General features: G+C 32.0%; 1 protein-coding gene across 2 annotated transcripts; it reads left to right on the top strand.

Moving 5' to 3' along the window:
• Positions 1 to 3,303: 3,303 nt before the first annotated feature.
• Positions 3,304 to 21,051, top strand: LOC128157482 (uncharacterized). 2 transcript variants are annotated; one of them, XM_052820060.1, is made up of 7 exons: positions 3,304 to 3,586; positions 3,672 to 3,872; positions 4,006 to 4,167; positions 14,862 to 14,918; positions 18,238 to 18,291; positions 18,487 to 18,562; positions 18,750 to 21,051. In XM_052820060.1, the coding sequence occupies exons 1-7, from the start codon at positions 3,517 to 3,519 to the stop codon at positions 18,844 to 18,846; spliced, it is 717 nt and encodes a 238-aa protein (XP_052676020.1). In that variant the 5' UTR covers positions 3,304 to 3,516; the 3' UTR covers positions 18,847 to 21,051. The 2 variants fall into 2 exon arrangements, with proteins under 2 accessions (XP_052676020.1, XP_052676021.1); XM_052820061.1 differs by having other exon boundaries at positions 14,865 to 14,918.
• Positions 21,052 to 21,645: the final 594 nt, after the last annotated feature.

The following is a 21,645-nucleotide window of genomic DNA, read 5'->3' on the forward strand; positions in this document are numbered from 1 at the left end:
AATACATATCTAGGCAAACTGGATTAATTTTATAAAATTCGTGATATTCAAAAAGTTTTTATTCCAAATCAAAATGTAGCTGTTATTGTAATTGTCTATTCTAAGTGCAAAAAGGTCACGAAAAGTTTATGCAAGTCCGTACATATTTTTATTTCGTAATCCCTCTTTATTTAGTGTGATCATTATACACTATAAAACAAAGTTTAAAGAAAAAAGTTTGCTTAATCAAAAAAACTGACAACAAATCCTAATCAGACTGAAATTGCATTTTAGGCGCAAAACGTTTAAATAAAATAGGCCAAAACTCAAACAGATGAATACTGACCCCCCCCCCCTTATCTTTGTATTTGTAAAGTGTGTTTTGTCTACAGATTTCAATGATATACTTCTCAAGAAATTCTTGAGACAACAACATTGAGGAATGAGAAACATTAAGCCCCGTGCCCAACATTTACAAGTTTTAAATATACTCGGGCGCAGATAGGCACTCTTTTTAATGTGCATTAATCAAATTATTTTTATTTGTGAAAGGAGAAAAATGTAATTCACTTTGCGTATATGCAAATTTTTGAAAGGTACAAAACTGAAGTTCATTAATTAGTATGAACTTGCTAATATTTCATGAAGTAACTCATCTTTACTACGCCTGTCACAACATTGTTTTGTTTGTAAATTGTGTTTTAAAAAAATTGCTATTGCATCTGATTCTGCAAGTGGCAATCCAACTTATACTCACAGCTACCTTTCTAAGGAGGAAATGCTTTCAAATCCTATGTCAGTTTAAGATATTTTTTATATATCCAACAACCAAAATTAATTTGAATTACCTTACTTTTATTGGATACCTTAACTTCATAAACATCCATGCAAACAAAAATACATATAAATGGCGGGTTCCAGTAAAAGTTGAACCAAGCCTCTTTCTTTACTTCTTACTAAAATATCAACAGAAGTAAAGGAGACACTTCAAGAGTATGTTCAAAAGTACATTCAAGAAGCGGTGTAAATCAGATATTTATACTTACAAATTCCAAGGAAATTTTGGAAAATTTGAAATTATAAGATTTTTCCAAGGTCAATAGCATCAAAACGTACGACTTTCATATACTTTATTCAATATTCCTTACGATAAATTAAAGTTCAGGCTTTTTGACATCATTGATAGCTGCTTCTTTAATCCAATGGGTCTCGTAAACTTACTTACCTTGTCATCCGTCATTAGCAAAACTATTTCGTTAATAACCATTTGGGATGCGTACACAAGTTATCTGAAAATGATTTTAATGAGATGCCTGAATGACAAAATCTGAGTACTTTTCGGATATCAGGTCTTCCAACAATTTGTTGGAATTCCAATAGGTATTAATTGCGCTCCATTGTCACAGGACTATTTCTATATTCATATGAAGCGGAATTTATTCCAAGACTTGTACATGAAAAAAATAAATCATCCATTCTTACGTCGACGTAGACTCGATATATCTCATTGTACATAAATAAAAGATACCACAGAGTCTGTGTCATCTGTTTCATGTTTATATATATTTGACTAGAAAAATTAAGACAACTTAAGTAAACTATCAACAAACCTTATGATATACACGATGACTTAAAGTTTTCTATCGTCAACTTTCCTTACTTATGTAGCAGTATACCTTCCTCATCTTAAGATGAAGTTTTGATCTCACAGGTGATCCGATATGCAAGGGCATTTTCTACGTGAGAACAATTTCCAAAAAGAGATAAGTCACTGAATTACAAATTGACAAAATAAGATTGATAACAGCAACGATTGACATCAGTTCGTAAGTTCTATGGTCGATACAGCAACCTTGATAGCAAATACAATTTTTGGCCAGGTCAAATGCTGACTGGCTGACTTTTTAGTTTATTATATTTATTTTTAGGCCATTTTTTTTTTTCGTTTTTCCGATTACGGCAAAGAACACACGGCGGATGGGACCGGTCAGCAGAGGATGGTCACTCCTTCACATGATCCTACCTCTTGCTTTTGTGAGGTCCTTGGTTGCTCTGTTCCTGTTTTGCATTTTCCTTTTAAACTTTTGAATTTTTACACTGTTTTCAACAGTTGTTGTAATCATGTAATTATTTTTTAATAATGCTTTGTAACGAATGCTTGGTTTGTTAAAGTCCATTTAGGTTTAATTAAGATAAACATGGCGAAAAGTCCTATTGATACTGTCGTTTTCAATTAAATATAATGGAAACTACCTGGAAATCTTGATTTTTTTTTCCGTTTTTGATAAATGAATTATATCAAGAATGTATACAGTCTTTCCAAAAAGTCCATGTAAAATGTTTTTGGGCACTTCTTTAAAATGATAAATTGTACCTACGCATCGGGATTATTCTTAGAGGATTATAAATCGAAAGTTCACGTTATCTTTCAGCACTCCTATATTGGGATTTGAGTTTTATTTCTCGGGCTTTTGATGTTTAATACAAAGATGTAGTTGCCAGGTTTAAACCCAGTATCTTTTCATTATTTAGATTTTACTTAAGGTATAGTTTAGTTTTTAGTGCTAATGTTTTCCCTCCTTTTATAATTTTATTTATTTAAATTTTTTAGTCCCAAAGAAGGGACGGATATTTTTTTTACTTTATCGTTTGTGTTGTTGGATTTTTTAAGTGCTTTCTCATATCTCATATTATAACCGTGTATCTCCCAGATTGGACACACGTAGATATTGCGTGTGGTTGGTTTTTAGTGCCTCCGAATATATTCTTACCAGGTAACAATGTGTTTCTTTGAGTTTGATGTTTGTCGTACTTTAGGTATTGTCGAGAAGACTAATATATGTGTATATAACACGAATTCAGAAGTTAAATGCCGATTTGGTCGTTTATCAACATTAAGTTCTTTTAGTTGGACTTGGGACCTGTTTTAAATGTGAATAGAAATGTTACACCATATCAATTTACATTCATTGATATAGCTTCTAATTTTCAATTTCTCGCAGTTTGTCAAACAAATATATTCTGGGCCTTGTCGTTATTAATCTTGTTCTTTGCAGAATGACGAAAAATATAAATGTTTGAATCCACCTTATCTCTATTAAATCGCAAGAGGGGCAGAAAATTACTTATGATCAGGACTATTTTCTCAAGGTAAATGTATCCTTTATATACGCTAGAATATTGTATAACAAATCTTCTTTATAGCAAAACAAACTATTTCATACTTTTAATGTTTTTAAAATAATTCATTTTTTTTCCAAATTCAAATTGTAAAAATAGAAATGTTATCATGCATTTAATTTATATTTGCTTTAAAAATTTATCTATTCTAAATATCATATGATGAATATTTTACTATTTGTAGTCTTATCTTACCAATTAATGCTAGCGGCGAAAACACCATTTAAGATTTGAGTCGTGTGAGAGATAATTTTAAAATCATGCAATCTATTGATTGAACTACATAAAGTGGTTAAAGAAAAAGATCCTACTACTCTACATCGGAACACGACCTCAGACAATCTGAAAGAGGATTCTATGGATCTGGTGATATTCTTCCTGGTTTCCTATCCTTGGTTTGTTGGAGCTTCCGTGGTTGTTATTCCATGTAAGGATTTTTCATTGTTTGCTGCTTTGGAATTTACAGTAACAAAATTTTCGTAGTCGGTTATAATTTGAAATCTTATTTTTAGATGATCGTTGTAATGACACCTTTTTGTTGAGCATTGGAAGAGGGTCCCTCTCTTCAGAATATACCTCTGCCGCAGCTGCCACTTGTGAAATGTACTGGCCAAATCGTGGTTGGCATAATAACAATGTTTTTGTCGGACTTAACATTACACAGGGGTGTCCCGCAATGAACCAATGCAGTAAACACAAAAACTGGACGTATGGTTGGAATAAAATTTTATTATAACCAGCTCTGTTAATAAAAGCATATATTCTATTATTCAGAGCTAGAATTATATAGACTTTTTAAAACACTTTAAACGGTGATCGGCTTACTTCCTGTGTTTTTACTTTCAGAGACGCTTCCTGTTACAAACAGCCCAGAATATAAACATATTTGTGAGACTGGCTCTACTGGTTGTTGTGAAAAAAACAGCATTGCTAATGTCCGTAATTGCACATCATTCAATTTATATTTCCATCGCACCTCCAAAGGTTGTGATAAAGATTATTGTTTTGGTATGTATTTTAATAGAAATCTTAGCACAAAAACTAATTGGAAACGTTCAATTCAATATTGTAAGGTATGTTTTTATTTACCAATGGTCCACAATGCTTTCTGGGATAGTTAAACAGACCAGCATAAACATGTTTATTCTTTAAATATATGAAATTTCGGTGGGTTTTTTTTACTTGTAAAATATAAAAATAAAGTGAAATATCGGAAAATCTTAACATTAAAAAATATAAATTTTGTATACACAATACAGTTAAATCACCTTGTTGTGAAGAACCGCCATAAAATAGATAAGTAACGTGGTGTAGAGGACCCTTAAAACACACACAGAGAGAGAGAGAGAGAGTATAGTATGGTTTATATGTATTATGTGTATTATGTAGTAAACGGACCACACGTGATGCATACTCCTGGGAAAAGTACAAGTGGTGGTAAGCTGGACTCATTTCAAATTTACTGATATACTTTAGCAATTTCTAATGATAACTGCAAAAAATATAATGTCTGTTTATTTACATTTTCCAGTGTCTTTGCCTGTGATAACACTACGTATCGATTTTGTACTATATAACCCATAATACAAATGACGCCAAATTGAGGCGCCAGCGCGGTTTTCGTATTTATATTTAATCGTACGATGGCTTAAAATTATATAAATATAAGTAATAAGGAATTATTCTATGAATATTATGAGGTGATAATTTCGGCCGGGGCGTGATCAAATCTATCATAAAGCCCTTCGGGCTTTATTGGATTTGATCACGCCCCGACCAAAATTATTACCTCATAATACTCAAAGAATGATTCCTTATTCCTTATTTTATACTTAAAGGTGAAGTGTAACAATTTGTTCAAGTTTTAAAATTTATCTGTTTTCTGTTAAATTTGTGAAGTTATCGTACATAATATTAATATCTTTTGCTCATATTTATATTTATAGCAGCAGTAGTCTTGCCCATCAACACAAGAAACGGAACAATTCTAAGTGGCCATACAACTTCCGGTAGGTTTGGCTTTTATATAATGTATTGACATTAGCGTTTATCTAGAAAATATCTTAGTTAAGATCTATCATCTATCATTTTTAGTGCACGCTAAGGCCAGCATTAAAAAAAATTTAAAAGAGAGAGAGAGAGAGAGAGAGAGAGAGAGAGAGAGAGAGAGACCATAAATATATTCCATATCAATTAAAAGTGGTGTTTTGTTTAAAAATTTGTGAAAATTTTAATTGACATCATAAACATTGATTTACTTTTGTATACATTCCGTTACAAATAAATGCCATAGCTAACATATGAATTTAGAACCAACCCTCATAACGTTACTTATCATAAGTAAATTTCATCAAAACAAGTATTTTTGACATGGTCTAAAAGAGCTGAATATTGAATTTCAGTGTCTTGCAAATCAACATTGATTTATTCCTATCAATCTAATAAAAGATATAGCTAGTGTTCCAAGATGACGTTACTTCGTAGAACATGTATGTTAAATGTTTACTATTCTATCACAATGTTTAGACTTTTTTGGCATAATTATCTTAGATGAGATTTCAATAAGGCAATCAAATCTGTCTCTCGGCCTTGAATTTCCTTTATCATCTACCCATAGATGAATCGCCTGCAATTCTCAGAAAAGCTTACATAGATTAGCATGTCATCATGATTAGATAATAATAGCCTCCACATAGCTTTTTCACTAAAAACTCATTAACTTTTTGTTTGAATACATGGTTTTGTTGTAAGGAGTACATGTAGTAGGTGAATCAGAATCATTTGACAGAGTATTTTTAACCGCGTTTTCATTACCCAGCATTTTTCTTGACACATCCTTAGAAGATAAAAACACGAATAATTTATTATGAACAGTGTGTTGTCTACTATTACCAATCAATCTTCCTAGAAATAGAAAACGATATATGTATATATCACCTTCCAGCAACCGCAGACCAAGATTTGATGTACATCCTGTAGATGATGAATATTTAGAGAAACTTTGAAAATCCTGGAGAACTTCCGTTAAATATATTATAGTTATTCAGGTCGTTTTACGTAAGATCTGTCTAGAGTTTGCAAGAGAGGGAACACGCCGTAAGGGTGAAATGCAAACTGAAGTTTGGACACTTAACAAACTTAAACGGTGTGTGCTATCAAAATAATGCTATGTCAGAAAAACAGCCTATTATCTAAGCTTTAGTTTGATATATCTGCTATTTTAATTATAGCAACACACCCTGGGAGAAAAAGATACATTCATCATCCGTTGGATAATACATTCAAAATATGTTTTTAAACCAGTAATGATACACTCATGTGCTGTGTTTGTTCACTTAAATTCAGGCGAAATGACAGTATTTTATCGCTTAAAATGATACATTTTTTTATTGGAATAGGACGTATTTGAAAAAGAAATAGACTACAACATTATATTTAGATAAAATCAAATAAAAGATCATTTTATAATTATTTATTCCTTTTATTCCCTGATAATAAACGTTTTCTGTTAAAATACTCATAAAACCTGACCTCGCGACATGAATTAAGAAATTTAACAAGTAGATCTATGACTACTGGAAAGTGATGACGGCAGAAAGACAGTGCAAAAAGTGAACAAAGAAAAATCTGGTTTTTAAATTTTAGAAGGTGAGTTTTAATGCAAGCATCTTAGTAAACAGGTCAGTCACACAACAATGGATTAAGTTGGTATGGCACACTTCCATGTTGTGACGTACTATTTATCGAAATAAACAATAAAAATAAGTAAAATGTGATGAATAATTTCTTTCACACTCACAATCTTGTCACAATACAGGGTTCGATGATTCACTACAAATCTGTCTGTCATGAGTTCGAATCTAGGAATTTTAGTATTTTTACCTTTCCAAACAAATTTTATTAACGTATTTTTGGTTAAACATTGTAAAATTTGCACATTTTAAACCAGTGAAAGTATTTTAATTGTAATATACTTCAATCCACATTAATATGGACAGATGTCCCATACCACCTTAAATTGACCTTCATCATTCTAGGGCCCAGAAACAGGGTACTTTTGGCTGTTTGTTTTTTTTTATCTAGCTGTAGATAATGTTTAAAAGAGGACATTTATGTGTTTGATTTTTAGCTCACCTGAGCTGAAAGCTCAAGTGAGCTATTCTGATCACATTTTGTCCGTCGTCCGTCTGTCCGTCTGTCCGTCTGTCTGTCCGTCTGTCTGTCTGTCCGTCTGTAAACTTTTTACATTTTGAACTTCTTCTCTAAAACTGCTTATCCAATTTCAACCAAATTTGGCACAAAGCATCCTTATGTGAGGGCGAATATAAATTGCAAAAATAAAAGTTCGATCTGTATTCAAAGCGGAGAAAACCTTGAAACTGTAGAAAAAGGGGGGTGCATTTTTAAAAATCTTCTTCTCAAGAACTACTGATTCCAATTCAGCGTAGTTTGGCATAAATTATCCTTATGGGAAGGAAAATATAAATTGCAAAAATTAAGTGCTAATTCTATTTCAAATCTGAGTTATTACGAAAATAATAATAAAGGAAATGAGTGTTTCAATCAGTTTAATAGCTTCGGGTTTGGCATCCGGTAATCCGGCATCCGGTAAAATGGGTAGGCAGGACTTGGTCTGGGCAAAACAAAGATTGGCAGTTATTAATCTGCCAATCTCATTAAAATTTCAGGATATTTGATGGACTAGTATATTTGTATTCGCTGTAAATATTGCTGCAAAATAATGCGTATTTGGAATCGACGATTGTCGATCTGCCTTGGCTTTTATTTTGCCACGGCCCGGGTTTGCATACCCATTTTACCTAGACTCGTATTCCATACTTCTAAAACGAGGTTCTTTGTTTAAAGCAGCCATGACATTATACGAAAAAGGGTCGATCTGACTATGATGAATTTGCTTGTTGTGCAACAGTTCGCGTATGAAGGGAAATCTTTGAAACATGCAAAATATATTGTTGCCGATTTTGTGAAGTAAATTGAGGCTAAATATTTCAATGCGTTGACAGTTTTCACACATGACGTTGGTGTTAGCTTGTTCCGATTTTCGTTTCGTTTTCATTATTTCTGCTTGTAACCTGGGAACTATCGTCTGTATTATTTCGTGATTTTTACGTATCAAATCAAACAGAGACTTTGGTAAATCAAACAGTTAACTGTTTACCTGCGCAAATTAAGCAAAATCTGATGTATCAAAAAATAATGAAATACAATTCATTCTATCGGTAATTCGATCGGCATTATCTTTTGCGTAATGGTAGATTAATGCAATAGGTTTTGGTGCGATGCTCGTCATTTTCTCGAGTTTATTCAGTTTAAATAAAGTTTGACATTGCTGACGGAAATATGTAGGTATATACATGTATATATATGATTCATTTCGAAAAAATAAATTGTGTTCTTTATTTGTTATAGTGAATGTTTCTTGTGTTTAATTGTTTTCAATTTCTATTTACTAACCATATTTGAGTGTTAAGCTTCAAATTATAAGCAAGATACAGAAATTTTCTCACAATTCTATGTTTGTACACATGATCTTAAAAACTAAAGATTAAAAAAGTAAAAAAATTGTCAATATTTATTAAGAAAATTTTCAAAGTCTGTTCGTTCAGAAACAAACTTTAACATCTTATTGTATTGTATACTTAACATGTTTTCGTCATTATTACTCCTACTGTACATGTGATCCTTCACTGTGTTTGTGTACATTTGGATAAACTGATTTTGAACCTCAAATACCAGTGAACTGGTCTTGAGTGAATAAAAGAATATAAAATCTTAGGCCATTCTTTTTTTTCATTTTAAATGCTGAATAGGAAATACTAAGTTAAAAATCATAAGCTGAATGTAATAAACTCATGTGAACAAAATATGAATCAAACCTAGGCGAACTGTGAGCTCTGTATCTTGCTTATAATTCTACGATTGACGCTGAAATTTTGGTTGAACATTAGAAAATCTCTATGAATTAGAATATGTTAAATACTTGTACAAACAAAATAAAAGAATGATACTAGTATTCTGTATATATCTACTCTCTGGGGCCCTCTCTTTATACAATAAATAATGTGAAATCTACATCAATTTTGATAGTTTTTCAGACACGAGTAAATAAAAACATCTTTAAAACAGTTTCCATATTTCTGACACATTTCTGTTGCGGGGATAAAGTAATTATCGCTATTCCTAAGAATATCACATCGGAAAATTATCCTGGTTTGTACGCGATGTAAATAACAGTCATTTACTTATAATGGAGAAGACAAATAAAATTTTTGAATGTTTTTAATTTGAGGAATTGAGCACATTGAGGTACAATTTTCTTCTTCACATCTATACATGTAGGGTTTTTAAAATAAAAAACAATAACTATTATTTTTTTTAATGCAATAACTAGTAAGTACTGAGTAGTTGATGAAAAAATGTACCTATATGCACTCATATATTTTGATCGCTTTACAATGTGGGGGGGAGGGGGCAGAACGAAAATATAGGGATTTGGAAGTTAACAACTTAACAGTATACCTCTACCAAATGTTTAGTTTTATATCTTGCGTAGAATTTTCTTATTCTGGTAAAAAATAGTATTTCATGAAGGTACAATAATTATCAAAGATTACATGTATACAAAAATAAGTGTAAAATTCGAATACTTTACAATATTTATTTTTTGTTTTTCTACCGAGGGACCATATGACACAATATCTTTTGAACGCCCATTGTTGCTCAGGTGAGCGATGTGGCCCCATGGGCCTCTTGTTAAATTTTAGTACCTACCATTTCGAAAGGAATGTTATACAGTAGAATATTTTTTTAAAAAAGGCTATAGCGTTTGACATGGATTTTTAAACTTAAACTTGCTTTTTTGTACGAATACAAATGTTGTATGACTTTCTAACTCAATTAACTTTCCCGTGCAAATGCTTTGATCCCCAATAATTATGCAATCTGATTAAAATCACATCCTCGATCCGTTCCTTGTTAGCTCAACTGAACTGAAAGCTCAAGTGACCTATTCTGATCACATAATGTCCGCGTCCGTCCGTCCGTCTGTCTGTCTGTCCGTCTGTAAACTTTTTACATTTTGGAATTCTTCTCTATAACCAGTTGGCCAATTTCAACTAAATTTTGCACAATGCATCCTTATGGGAAGTATGGTTCCCTTTTTTCTTATGGAAACTGATTGTACACTCATACATGTAGTTCTGTAAAAACTGACTGGAATGAAATCATCGATTGGTCGAAACCTTCAGCATGACTGCACGAGATAATCGTGCTGATGTCTGCTTCAAATTCCATAACGATCTATGCAGGTTATGAAGGTAGCAATAACTGCAGAAAAAATACATTACCACGATTACGAGTTTTGTATTTTTCTGCAATGTCGCCACCTTCATATCCCCCGTGAATCACCAAAGATAGCATTTTGTTGTTTAAATATAAACTTGTCGTTCGATTAATACGGTAATAAAGGGTGTGTGAAACGTTGAATATCCTTTTAAAACCCTAAATATTTTTTAGCAATTTGTCAAATACAACAAAAATTGATATTTATCTATGTGAAACAGAACTATTTTAACTAAATGTTTTGACAGATCAACTTTTGAATGTATGGAATGGATCATTGGAGCAAGAACAACGGACGTTGAACGTATCATTTTTCTCCGAGTGTGTGTTGTTAAAATTAAAATAGCAGCTACAAAAATGAATTATAGAATTTTTTGCAAATATCAAATCAAAGCTTAGATTATAGGCTTTTTTCTGATATTGTATTATTTCAATAGTTTGTTAAGTTCCAAACCTCAAAGTTTGCATTTTTTTCCCCAAACGATGCATTATAATGGCTTAACATTCTTCATGTGACAATGTCTGTTTAAAAACGAAACTGTTGATATAAGACCAACTATATTACTCTGTTTTAAATTAAATATTATGAGATTCATATTTGCTTAAGATTGACAATAAAGAACATTTCTTATCTAAGTGAACGTTGGCTGTCCAGGTAAAAAAGCACTTTTGAATGTACTACACGGCACTTTAATGAAATGATTCAAAGCGGTTGTACGGTGTGGGGAAGAACTGAAGCTGAAAGAACTGGATGAACTTCACACCCATAGAAGAAAGTGGTTAAATGTTACTTTTTGTGTTTTACAAGCACAATTCATATTGGCTTGTGATGAATAAATAGTATAAATATCGTCTTCACAGTTTGATATGACAAGTAAGAATATGAGTTTCTCGAAGGTTAATCAAATACTTTAGAAGTACTTTTACTCTGATTTTCATATAAATCGTTGTGTTTTACATCCTCTTGCAAACGACCGGTAGAAAACACACAGCTTGTTAGATGAATATCATCTAGCATCGCAAAATATAAGAGATAGATATAATTATAAAATATATTTCATTCCTCATAAAAATATAATAAAACTATATCCTTATATTTGCATTTCCATTATTCTTTCCCACTGTAAGCCCATACGGAGGAGCTGCAATTATTTCTCTATAATCGCAATTGCTCTGTCAGTATACTATGACGTCATAAAGGTTTAACGTTATATACACTATACGATACATCATGTATTTTTCTCCAACTCCATTAAAATTGACGTATTTACATGTAATATTAAAACATGTTTTTGATAACATTTTAAAGGAATTACTGTTACAACATATCATTGATTCTGTTAATAAATCTGTGTGAATTAAAAAGATACATTACAGTCTGGATGTTTACTTTTGATGTAATAGCTAAATGTCAAGGTCTAGGCTAATACAGGGTATTTGCGAGTGGTAAAATGCAAATATAAGTAATAAACAACGATTATTTAGTGAACATGGCGTTATGAATAGCAACTGCTCTGCTGGCATATTTTCCATGATGCGCTAGCGCGCATCATGGAATATGCCAACAGAACAATTGCTATTCATAACGCCATGTTCACTAAATAACGTTGTTTATTTCTTAAATATTTGCATTTCCATTGTTCTTTCCCACTGTAAGCCAATACGGAGGAGCTGCAATTATTTCTCTATAATCGCAATTGCTCTGTCTTTATACTATGACGTCATAAAGGTGTAACGTTGCCTCGGACTAGAATGTCTCGACGTCATTGGATGAATCGCGTCACGTGGTTGCCTCATAAATTTCTTTACAGGGCAAGCGTCAAAATTTAAACGGCAACATGGCGGACGTAACGTTATTTGAGCTGATTTTTTACATAAACGTTCAACCATACCTTTAATTTTAAGCCCCAAAATATTTAGAGTGATCCCCATTTGCCCGTGACGTAATATTATGATTATGATCCTACAATCGAAGTTTGCACAAACAACTGACGAGGAAGGTAAAAAATTAGAGAATTAAGCTATGAATTTAATCGTTATATATTATCATTTGTTTGTTTACAAATCAAACTGTAGGTCCTTGACAAAACAAAACACTTATTAGGTTTGTTACTGACTGTTTACAGAAATTTGTGGGGTCGGTAAAGTCCATAGAAGGCGACGCGGAGCTTCGCGTCGGGCAAAATTTCGTCCCTCGGGGGCTAATATAATCAATTTTGCCCTCAACCCCAGTCAATATTTGTATAATATTGTATGACGTTATAGATTTTATACGCTACATCATGTGTTTTTCTCCAACTCCATTAAAATTGACGTATTTAATATTCAAACATGTTTTTGATAACATTTTAAAGGAATTACTGTTATAACATATCATTGATTCTGTTAATAAATCTATGTGAATTAAAAAGAAACATTAGAGTCTGAATGTTTACTTTTGATGTAATAGCTAAATGTCAAGGTCTAGGCTAATACAAGGTATTTGCGAGTGGTAAAATGATGCAAATATAAGTAATAAACAACGATTATTTAGTAAACATGGCGTTATGAATAGCAACTGCTCTGCTGGCATATTTTTCATGATGCGCTAGCGCGCATCATGGAATATGCCAACAGAGCAATTGCTATTCATAACGCCATGTTCACTAAATGACATTGTTTATTTCTTAAATAACTTTAGCATCACAGATTAACAAAGGGAAAAGAACAAATCCAAATGGACATACAACTTTAGGTAGGCTTGTCATTTACATTATGAATTGTATAACTACAACTCGTTGGATAAATATCATCTACAATTGCAAATCAGTAGAGATCTATATATTTAACTAGTATGTATATTTATATCAGTAGTGACACAAATTAACATGGGAAACAGAACAAATCTAAGTGGACACACAACTTCAGGTAGGCTTGTCATTTACATTATGTATAAGTATAACTACAACTCGTTGGATAAATATCATCTACATGTACCATGGCAAATCATGAGAGATCATATATATATATATATATATTTGCATATCCATTGTTCTTTCCCACTGTAAGCCTATACAGAGGAACTGCAATTATTTTTCTATAATCGCAATTGCTCTGTCTGTATACTATGACGTCATAAAGGATACATTAAAGTCTGAATACCTAAATGTCTAGGTCTAGGCTAATACAGGGTATTTGCGAGTGGTAAAATGCAAATATAAGTAATAAACAACGATTATTTAGCGAACATGGCGTTATGAATAGCAATTGCTCTGCTGGCATATTTTCCATGATGCGCTAGCGCGCATCATGGAATAATGCCAACAGAGCAATTGCTATTCATAACGCCATGTTCGCTAAATAACGTTGTTTATTTCTTAAATATTTACATTCCACGTATATTTTGCATGTAAAGCTACTGCAGATATAGCACCATAACGCAGAAAGGGTACTTAAAGGTTAATTGACGAGTTTTAATTGTGACGTCACAAACGTTGAACGCTGATAAATACAACGTCACAAGCGAAAATCAAAGATCACGCTTGTGGCTGTTACAGTGGCTCTTCCATCAATTTAAACTTACCCATAGGATAGTACAGTAATTTTGAGGTATAATTCGCATTTGCGTAGAAGGCAAGAATGTAAAAAAAATGTAAATATAAGTATTGAATCCTTATTTTTTGAAAGATATAGTCTCATAACTGCAACGGTGTGTGCAAACAAATTTTCATAACGCGCTAACGCGCGTTAATTAATTTGTATGCACACACCGTTGCAGTCATGAGACTATATCTCTCAAAAAATAAGGATTCAATACTTAGATAAATATATATATATATATATATATATATATATATATATATATATATATATATATATATATATATATATATATATATATATATATATATATATATATATATATAAAAGCACTAAAAATAACCAACGACACGAACAATAAAGTAAAATATTGTCAAATTTTCGGGACAACCCGTCCCTTCTTCAGGACAACAAAATAAAAACTACATAAGAAAGAAGAAAAACATCTACAAAACTAGCACTAAACTAAACTAAATAATATATAAAAACTAGATAATGTTTAAACACCGGATCAAAACGTGGCAGCTACATCTTTATATTTTACTTTATTGTTCGTGTCGTTGGTTATTTTTAGTGCTTTTTTATATCTCATCTTATAACCTTGTATCTTTTGATCCGACACTTTAGATAACGAGTGTTGTTGGTTTGCTAGTGCTTCTTATATATATATATAAATATATATTATATATATATATATATATATATATATATATATATATATATATATATATATATATTTATATAATGTATACTTATATCAGTAGTGTTACCAACCAACACGGGAAACGGAACAACTCTAAGTGGCCAAACAACTTCAGGTAGGCTTATCGTATATAATACGAATTAGCGTTACCTTTATCGAGTAAACGACTCAATAAGATAATTTTTTTAAACGATGCACTTTAAACTAAATCAGAATTAAGCTTTTAGATGAAATAATTTAAACAATCTTTATATCCTCCAGAAAATTAAAAAGTATTTTATGTATAAACATAAAAGAAACATCAAATCATAGAGTGAAAAATATAACTGTAAACGTATTCATACTGATTCAAAATTTTAAGTGTTTATCCAATAAAATGTTTTTATTAAATAAAATTAACACATTTGTTTGTCTTGTCCTTGAGGTGACAGATTTCTACTAAACTCTCATATTGTTTTAAAGAACTGTGTACCAATTTTTACCTCTTGTTAGGACCCGAGACCTCGACCTTTGCTTGATATTACAAACACCTCGGTTTGTTTGAATTTTGCCCAAGGTGTTTTGTTGTTTTGATGTCGACTGTAATGATGATACAGTAAAGGAAGAGAATTATCATGCTATGATAATTTTTATCAAATTAGTTTATTGGATTGTTTTAAACAATGTAGAGGATCAAATGAACAAAAGATTAAAGTGAGTACAACCTGTCGTAGGGTCAATCAAAACAACACCATTATTACGGTTCTTTCTTCAAAGGTCATTCTGCCCATTTTAAATATTTTTTACAGATAAAACCGATATTAAAAACTTAATATATCGATCACAAAAATTGCTATATACAAAAAAGTGTTCATAAAACTAATTATTATTGAACAACATCCGAATGTTTTCTATTTATGGAATTTGGCTTAATAAAAAAATAATAAACAATACAACAAGAGGCCAGTGGGGAACATCGCTCACCTAAACAGTTGCCATTATAAAATTAGTTATATGGAGCCATATACAAAATGTCCGGACAATGTAGTAAAATACATCCTGTGCAAATTTTCTTAAGATTTTCTTTTGTTGAACATTGATACCATTTTTAAAACTGGAAGATTTAGTAGTTAAACATTATCATATATAGAACACTGTAATTATCTGTAAACGATTTTTAATAACTGATAAGTATAGATTTACATCAACTTTGAACCCCTTGTCTTAATCGTTAAAGTCTAAAAAATTAAGAATCAATAAATATCAAGATACATGCATAAACTTAAAACCATAACTCATAACATTTGAGTTTTTGTTAAAAAAAAATTATTTATTTTTGTACTCTGAAAATTTATCACACAACCTCCCCCCCCCCCCCCCCCCCTCACCCCATTCTGGCATTATCATTACCCGAATGTCATGATTTAAATAAAATAGAATCTTCACTAACTGAGGATGCTTCAACACAAGTTTCAGCTTTTCTGGCCTGATGGTCTTTGAGAAAAAAATAAAAATACCAACAAAAATTTCAACATCCCCACCCTACTCCCTAGGATCATGATTTGAAGGAACTTGATTTTACAGTACCCGAGGTTACTTCCTTAAAAGTAACAGCTAACGAATTGGTTTCTTAGAAGAAGACTTTTTAAGATTTTTACTGTACATTTCTGTGTAAAATTTCAATATCCCCCTGTTGTGGCTCACCATATCTAGATATAAGGATTTGAACAAACCTTAATAAATACTCCCTGGGGATTGTTCCACACAAGTGAGAGCTTGTCTAGCCAATTTTAAATTTCAGCAATAGAATTAATAATTTTTAGTTTATGTTCCTTATATGTTAAACTTCAACACTCCTCAATTGTGGCCAGACCATATCCCTGGAGATCATGATTTGAACATACTTGAATCTACACTACACGAGGAAGCTTTTACGCAAGTTACAGCTTGTCTGACCATATGGCGCTCGAGAAGATAATTTTTAAAGATTTTATCACTATATTCCTGCATAAAAAACTTACGCCCTCATGGTGGATCCCCCCAGAGATCATGATTTAACCAACTTAAATCAACACTACCTGACGATGCTTTCACACAAGTAAAAGATTGCCTAGCCAATTGGTTTTTAGCTCACGCTGAAAGCTCAAGTGAGCTATTCTGATCAAATTTTGTCTGTTGTCCGTCTGTCTGTCCGTCTGTCCGTCTGTCTGTAAACTTTTCACATTTTCAACATCTTCTCAAGAACCACTTGGCCAATTTCAACCAAACTTGGCACAAAGCATCCTTAGCCAAAGGGGATTTAAAGTTGTGAAAATAAAGGACCACGCCCTTTTGCAAAGGGAGATAATTAGGAATTTATGAAAATTTTCGAGAAACCATATCAGTTGTGAAACTCATGGCCCCCGGAGGTAGGGTGGGGCCAGTATGGGGTGTCGAAGTTTAACATAGGAATATATAGAGTAAATCTTTAAAAATCTTCTTCTCAGAAACTACTCAGCCGGCAAAGCTGAAACTTGTGTGGAAGCATCCTCAGTTAGTGTAAATTCAAAGTTGTGAAAATCATGACCCCCGGGGGTAGGGTGGGGCTACAATGGGGGATCGAATTTTTACAAAGGAATATATAGAGTAATTTTTTTAAAAGTATTCTTCTCAGAAACTAATCAGCCGTCAAAGCTGAAACTTGTGTGGAAGCATCCTCAGGTAGTGTAGAATCAAAGTTGTGAAAATAATAACCCCTGGGGGTAGGGTAGGGCCACAATGGGGGGGGGGGGTCGAAGTTTTACATAGGAATATATAGAGTAAATCTTTAAAAATCTTCTTCTCAGAAACTAATCAGCCAGGAAAGCTGAAACTTGTGTGAAAGCATCCTAAGGTAGTGTAGATACAAAGTATGTATTATGTATTATTGTACATTGTCCAGATAGTTTGTATTATGACTCCATTAAGCTGATTTTATCATACCTATTGTTTCTCAGGTGAGCGATGTGGCCCATGGGCCTCTTGTTGAGAAAAATATTGATTGATAAGATTTTTCACACTAAATTTTATGAAACAATTTGACCATCCCTCATTGTGTTCCAACCCTCCCCCTTTTTGGTCATGGCTTAAACAAACACTTTTTAAGGATGCTGTCACACAAGTAACAGATTTTTTAGCAATTTGTTTTATGAAAAAAAAATTCTGTATATTTCTATGTAGGAACTTAAAGAGGGGATAAACATAGGGTATGGTTGTTCAATTCTATTGAATTTATTCACTAGAATATGTATAAATAATGTAAAAATTCGTCCCCCCTACCCAATTGCGATCCATTCTACCCTCGGGGATCATAATTTAATCAAACTTGAATACACTAAGGATACTTACATTCTGGTTAATCGGTTTATGAGAAATTTGGTAAATAACTCGTGCATGCAATACACTTTTACAACCCGTATGTATATTTATTGCAATAGTGTCATCAATTAAAACTGGAAGCGGAACAAATCGAAGTGGTCATACATCTTTAGGTAGGTTTTACACAATTATATTGTGTATTTTCTTTTTCGATTATCGAGAAAAAATGCATTCAAGTCAGTTAAATTAAATACCCTTCCACTGAAAGAGGATCATTAAGCTTTATATTTTATTTGATTTATTATTGAAAGCAATACTCTAAAACTGAATAATTTTTCATCGTGATATATTTTTGTTTCAACTTGTAGCTCGTGTTCCGGTTTGGTCAATTTGCCTTATTACAATTTCGATTGCATCAAATATTTTTCTAACACTAGGATTAGTGTACGTTTAATTATAAAGGCATCTCTCTCTCTCTCTCTCTCTCTCTCTCTCTCTCTCTCTCTCTCTCTCTCTCTCTGTAGCACAGTGTATATTTTACATTTTAAGCGTTAACACGTTATATCAAGTTTTACATTTTTTCAAAGGTATATAAAAAGATATTCATTAAAGTAACCTACATCTTTTACAGATTTTTATGGCTGAAAAATAAGCGTAGAACACACGCAGCTGCTGACATAAGAACAGAAAATACGGAAGTTATTAAAATAGGAAATCGAATTAAATGACAAATAAAGATATCTTCTAATTTATAAGAATGTTGTACGTGATTCTGTTGCAATTACTCCCATATATTTGTTAATCACGGCAGTATAGTCCGTTTATTCTCGTCAGTGCCATTTTGTCTATTTCTATGCGTGCAATATGGGTGTAATATATTACAAATTTTAGCAGAAGGAAGTAGGCTGGTCGTTGTAACGTTAAATTAATATGATAAATTAAATGTAATCGTTATCCGTGTTGTCATTAGATTATATTACAATTAAATAATTAACATAAGTATTAAAATCATAACTATGTTATTGAAATTTTTGTCCATATATTTGTTTATGTATCTTAAAAGTTTTGAAAATATTAAGATGTATTTTGATTTGTTATTCATTTGTACAGACAGCCCTTAAGATGACCTAGCATTTTGCTATAAGACCCTAATCTTAACCCATTCACCAGCGTACGCTGTTGTTTTGATGTGCGTTATTATTTCGATGCCAACAATCAGCTGTTAGTTTATGTGTTTGTACTGCTACCTATCTATGTAAATATTCCATGTTATTGCATCTTTTTTTAATTTGTAATCATTGTAATCTTCCTTGTGTTTGTAAGATTTGTATATTGTTATATTGTTGTACTATTTTTAAGGGAGAAAGCGGCCATCTTTTACTTTTGAAGAAAAAAATGTAAACATTTCTTAACTGGATTGTTTCTGCCAAAAATGACTAAAACTATTGTCAAAAGATGAAAAACAATAAATGTGAGGTTATACCTGCTTTTTGGTATGCAAATTACGCATACAAGAACAGAACAATGCATTTTAATCACTTCGAACTGCACAGCTTCAGACTGAAATTTAAGATTTAAAAAAAAGGAGTTCCACTCTACAACCAATAGTTGAAAAAAAGTATAAACTTGCTTGAGAATATCTCATTTTTGAAATGGGTCTAAAAAAAACACCGATTCAAACGAGATTTTTTTTTGTGTCTATGGGCAGTATATTGAGAAAAAATTTCATATTAGAATATATTTTCATGTTTATTTTTTTTCTTGAATATATAGCGTCAAAATGCCTCAATAGACACGGGAGTATTTAGTATAGACTGGATTTTTCTTGTTCTAGATCCAATTCCGGCTGATAAAAATAGAGAACCCTTTCTTGAGGCAAAATTACTACAATAATTTGCAAAATTCAACCTTTACCTAAAATGGTTTTAGAATATTTATTGTTTGTGGGGGACCAATGTTCGTGGATTTCGTGGGGAATCCTTGCCCATGAATATTTATCCCCACGAACGACTTAAAACTTGCTTCCGACGAAATTACGTCCCCACGAACAAGAAAAAATTTGGCTACCCACGAACATTGATTCCAACGAATATAAATTATTCCACAGTATAAATAAATCTCTTTCTTATTTTTCTTTCTTTTTTAGACCTTCAAAATAAGTCTGCAGGTGCACAGTTCTACAGCTGTTCAAGGTGATTGAAAAGGCATTGTTCTCTTCTTGTATGATTAATGTGCATACAAAGTTACATGTAGAAACTCATATTTGTCATCTTTTACATTTTTTGACAACAGTTTTGGCACGTTCTTAGCAAAAACTAGCCAGTTCTACTCTCAAATGTGCAAGATGGCTGCGCAAACTTTATCAAGGGGCATGGTCACGATTTTCGTAAAAAATTATTTTTCCTATCTTAATGTTTACAATGCTTTAGTAACGCATATCAGACTTTCTCAGGAACTAGCTACCGTCTTCGGAAAGTATGTTAAATTTACATCGAGATTGAAAGTTGCCATTTTTACATGTAAACAAACTGCATAATTTCACTTTACAGGGCTAATGATGGTGTTTAAAAGTCTATCAGAGGCAAGAAATGTGACAAAATCAGTAGTAAATTGCATTAAGAATTTAATCTAATTGTTTCCCAAGAATTTATTTCATAGATAAGGTTTATTAGTCCAAAACTAGCGCAGGTATTTGTGTGCAATAAATATACATTGTTTTCAATGGGCGGAAATGAAGCTTTTATGTCGTCGATTCTAACTTTTTCAGACCAGGAGCTACAGCCCTGCAGCTAGTTTACATTTTAAATGTTGAAGTAAAAAATCCAGTTCAGTTTTAGAGCTAATTAAATGTGTTAAACGTTAGGAACTGTTTATATATGCTTTAAAAAAAAGAAAAAAGAGAAATAATTTTTACTGGAAAAATTGAACCAGTGTTAACAAACACATGACATTTTATTTAAAAATAAAATGCAGTGATAACTACTGAACTGTATTCAAAATTAAAAGGCCAAAGGAAAAATTACAAAATAGGAGCAGAGCTTACACAGACCTCTACAAAAAAAGAGGTATGATTAGTTGCCATGGAGGAGTGAGCATCCTCTACTGACCGGTCACACCCACCGTGTTTTCTTTGTTGTTATTTGTTAAATCCGTAGACAATTCGGTTAAGAAATATACAGCAATTTAAAAAAGTTCACCGGGATATGAAGTTAGTTGGTCATGTGATCAAATCCTGTGAAGCCTGAAGGGCTTCTCAGTAGATTTGATCACGTACTAAATATCTTCATATCCGGGTGAACTTTTTAACATTGCTGTTTATTACTTATATTTAAAGGACTAAGTGCGGTTTTATGCAATTTTTGCCCCCCAAAATCAAAGTTCTAGAAAGAGCTTTAAAATAAGGTGAAAGATAGTTAAGGGTGTTGTTTACTCAGGGTTTGAGTTCTCAAATTCGGATTGTTATAAAGTTCAATGTAATGAGTAAAATTTGTTCTAAACAAAAAAAGTATGAATAAAATGAATATTTA

This window comes from Crassostrea angulata, chromosome 7 (genome assembly GCF_025612915.1).
Source record: "Crassostrea angulata isolate pt1a10 chromosome 7, ASM2561291v2, whole genome shotgun sequence".
NCBI lineage: Eukaryota > Metazoa > Mollusca > Bivalvia > Ostreida > Ostreidae > Magallana > Magallana angulata.

What these genes read in the sequence shown, in the direction of transcription:
- LOC128157482 (XM_052820060.1), top strand. Translation starts at nt 3,517, where the DNA reads ATGGATCTGGTGATATTCTTCCTGGTTTCCTATCCTTGGTTTGTTGGA. An exon ending in AAGTGGCCAAACAACTTCAG is followed by an intron (nt 14,919 to 18,237) that starts GTAGGCTTATCG and finishes TTATTGCAATAG; the next exon opens with TGTCATCAATTAAAACTGGA. An exon ending in AAGTGGTCATACATCTTTAG is followed by an intron (nt 18,292 to 18,486) that starts GTAGGTTTTACA and finishes TTCAACTTGTAG; the next exon opens with CTCGTGTTCCGGTTTGGTCA.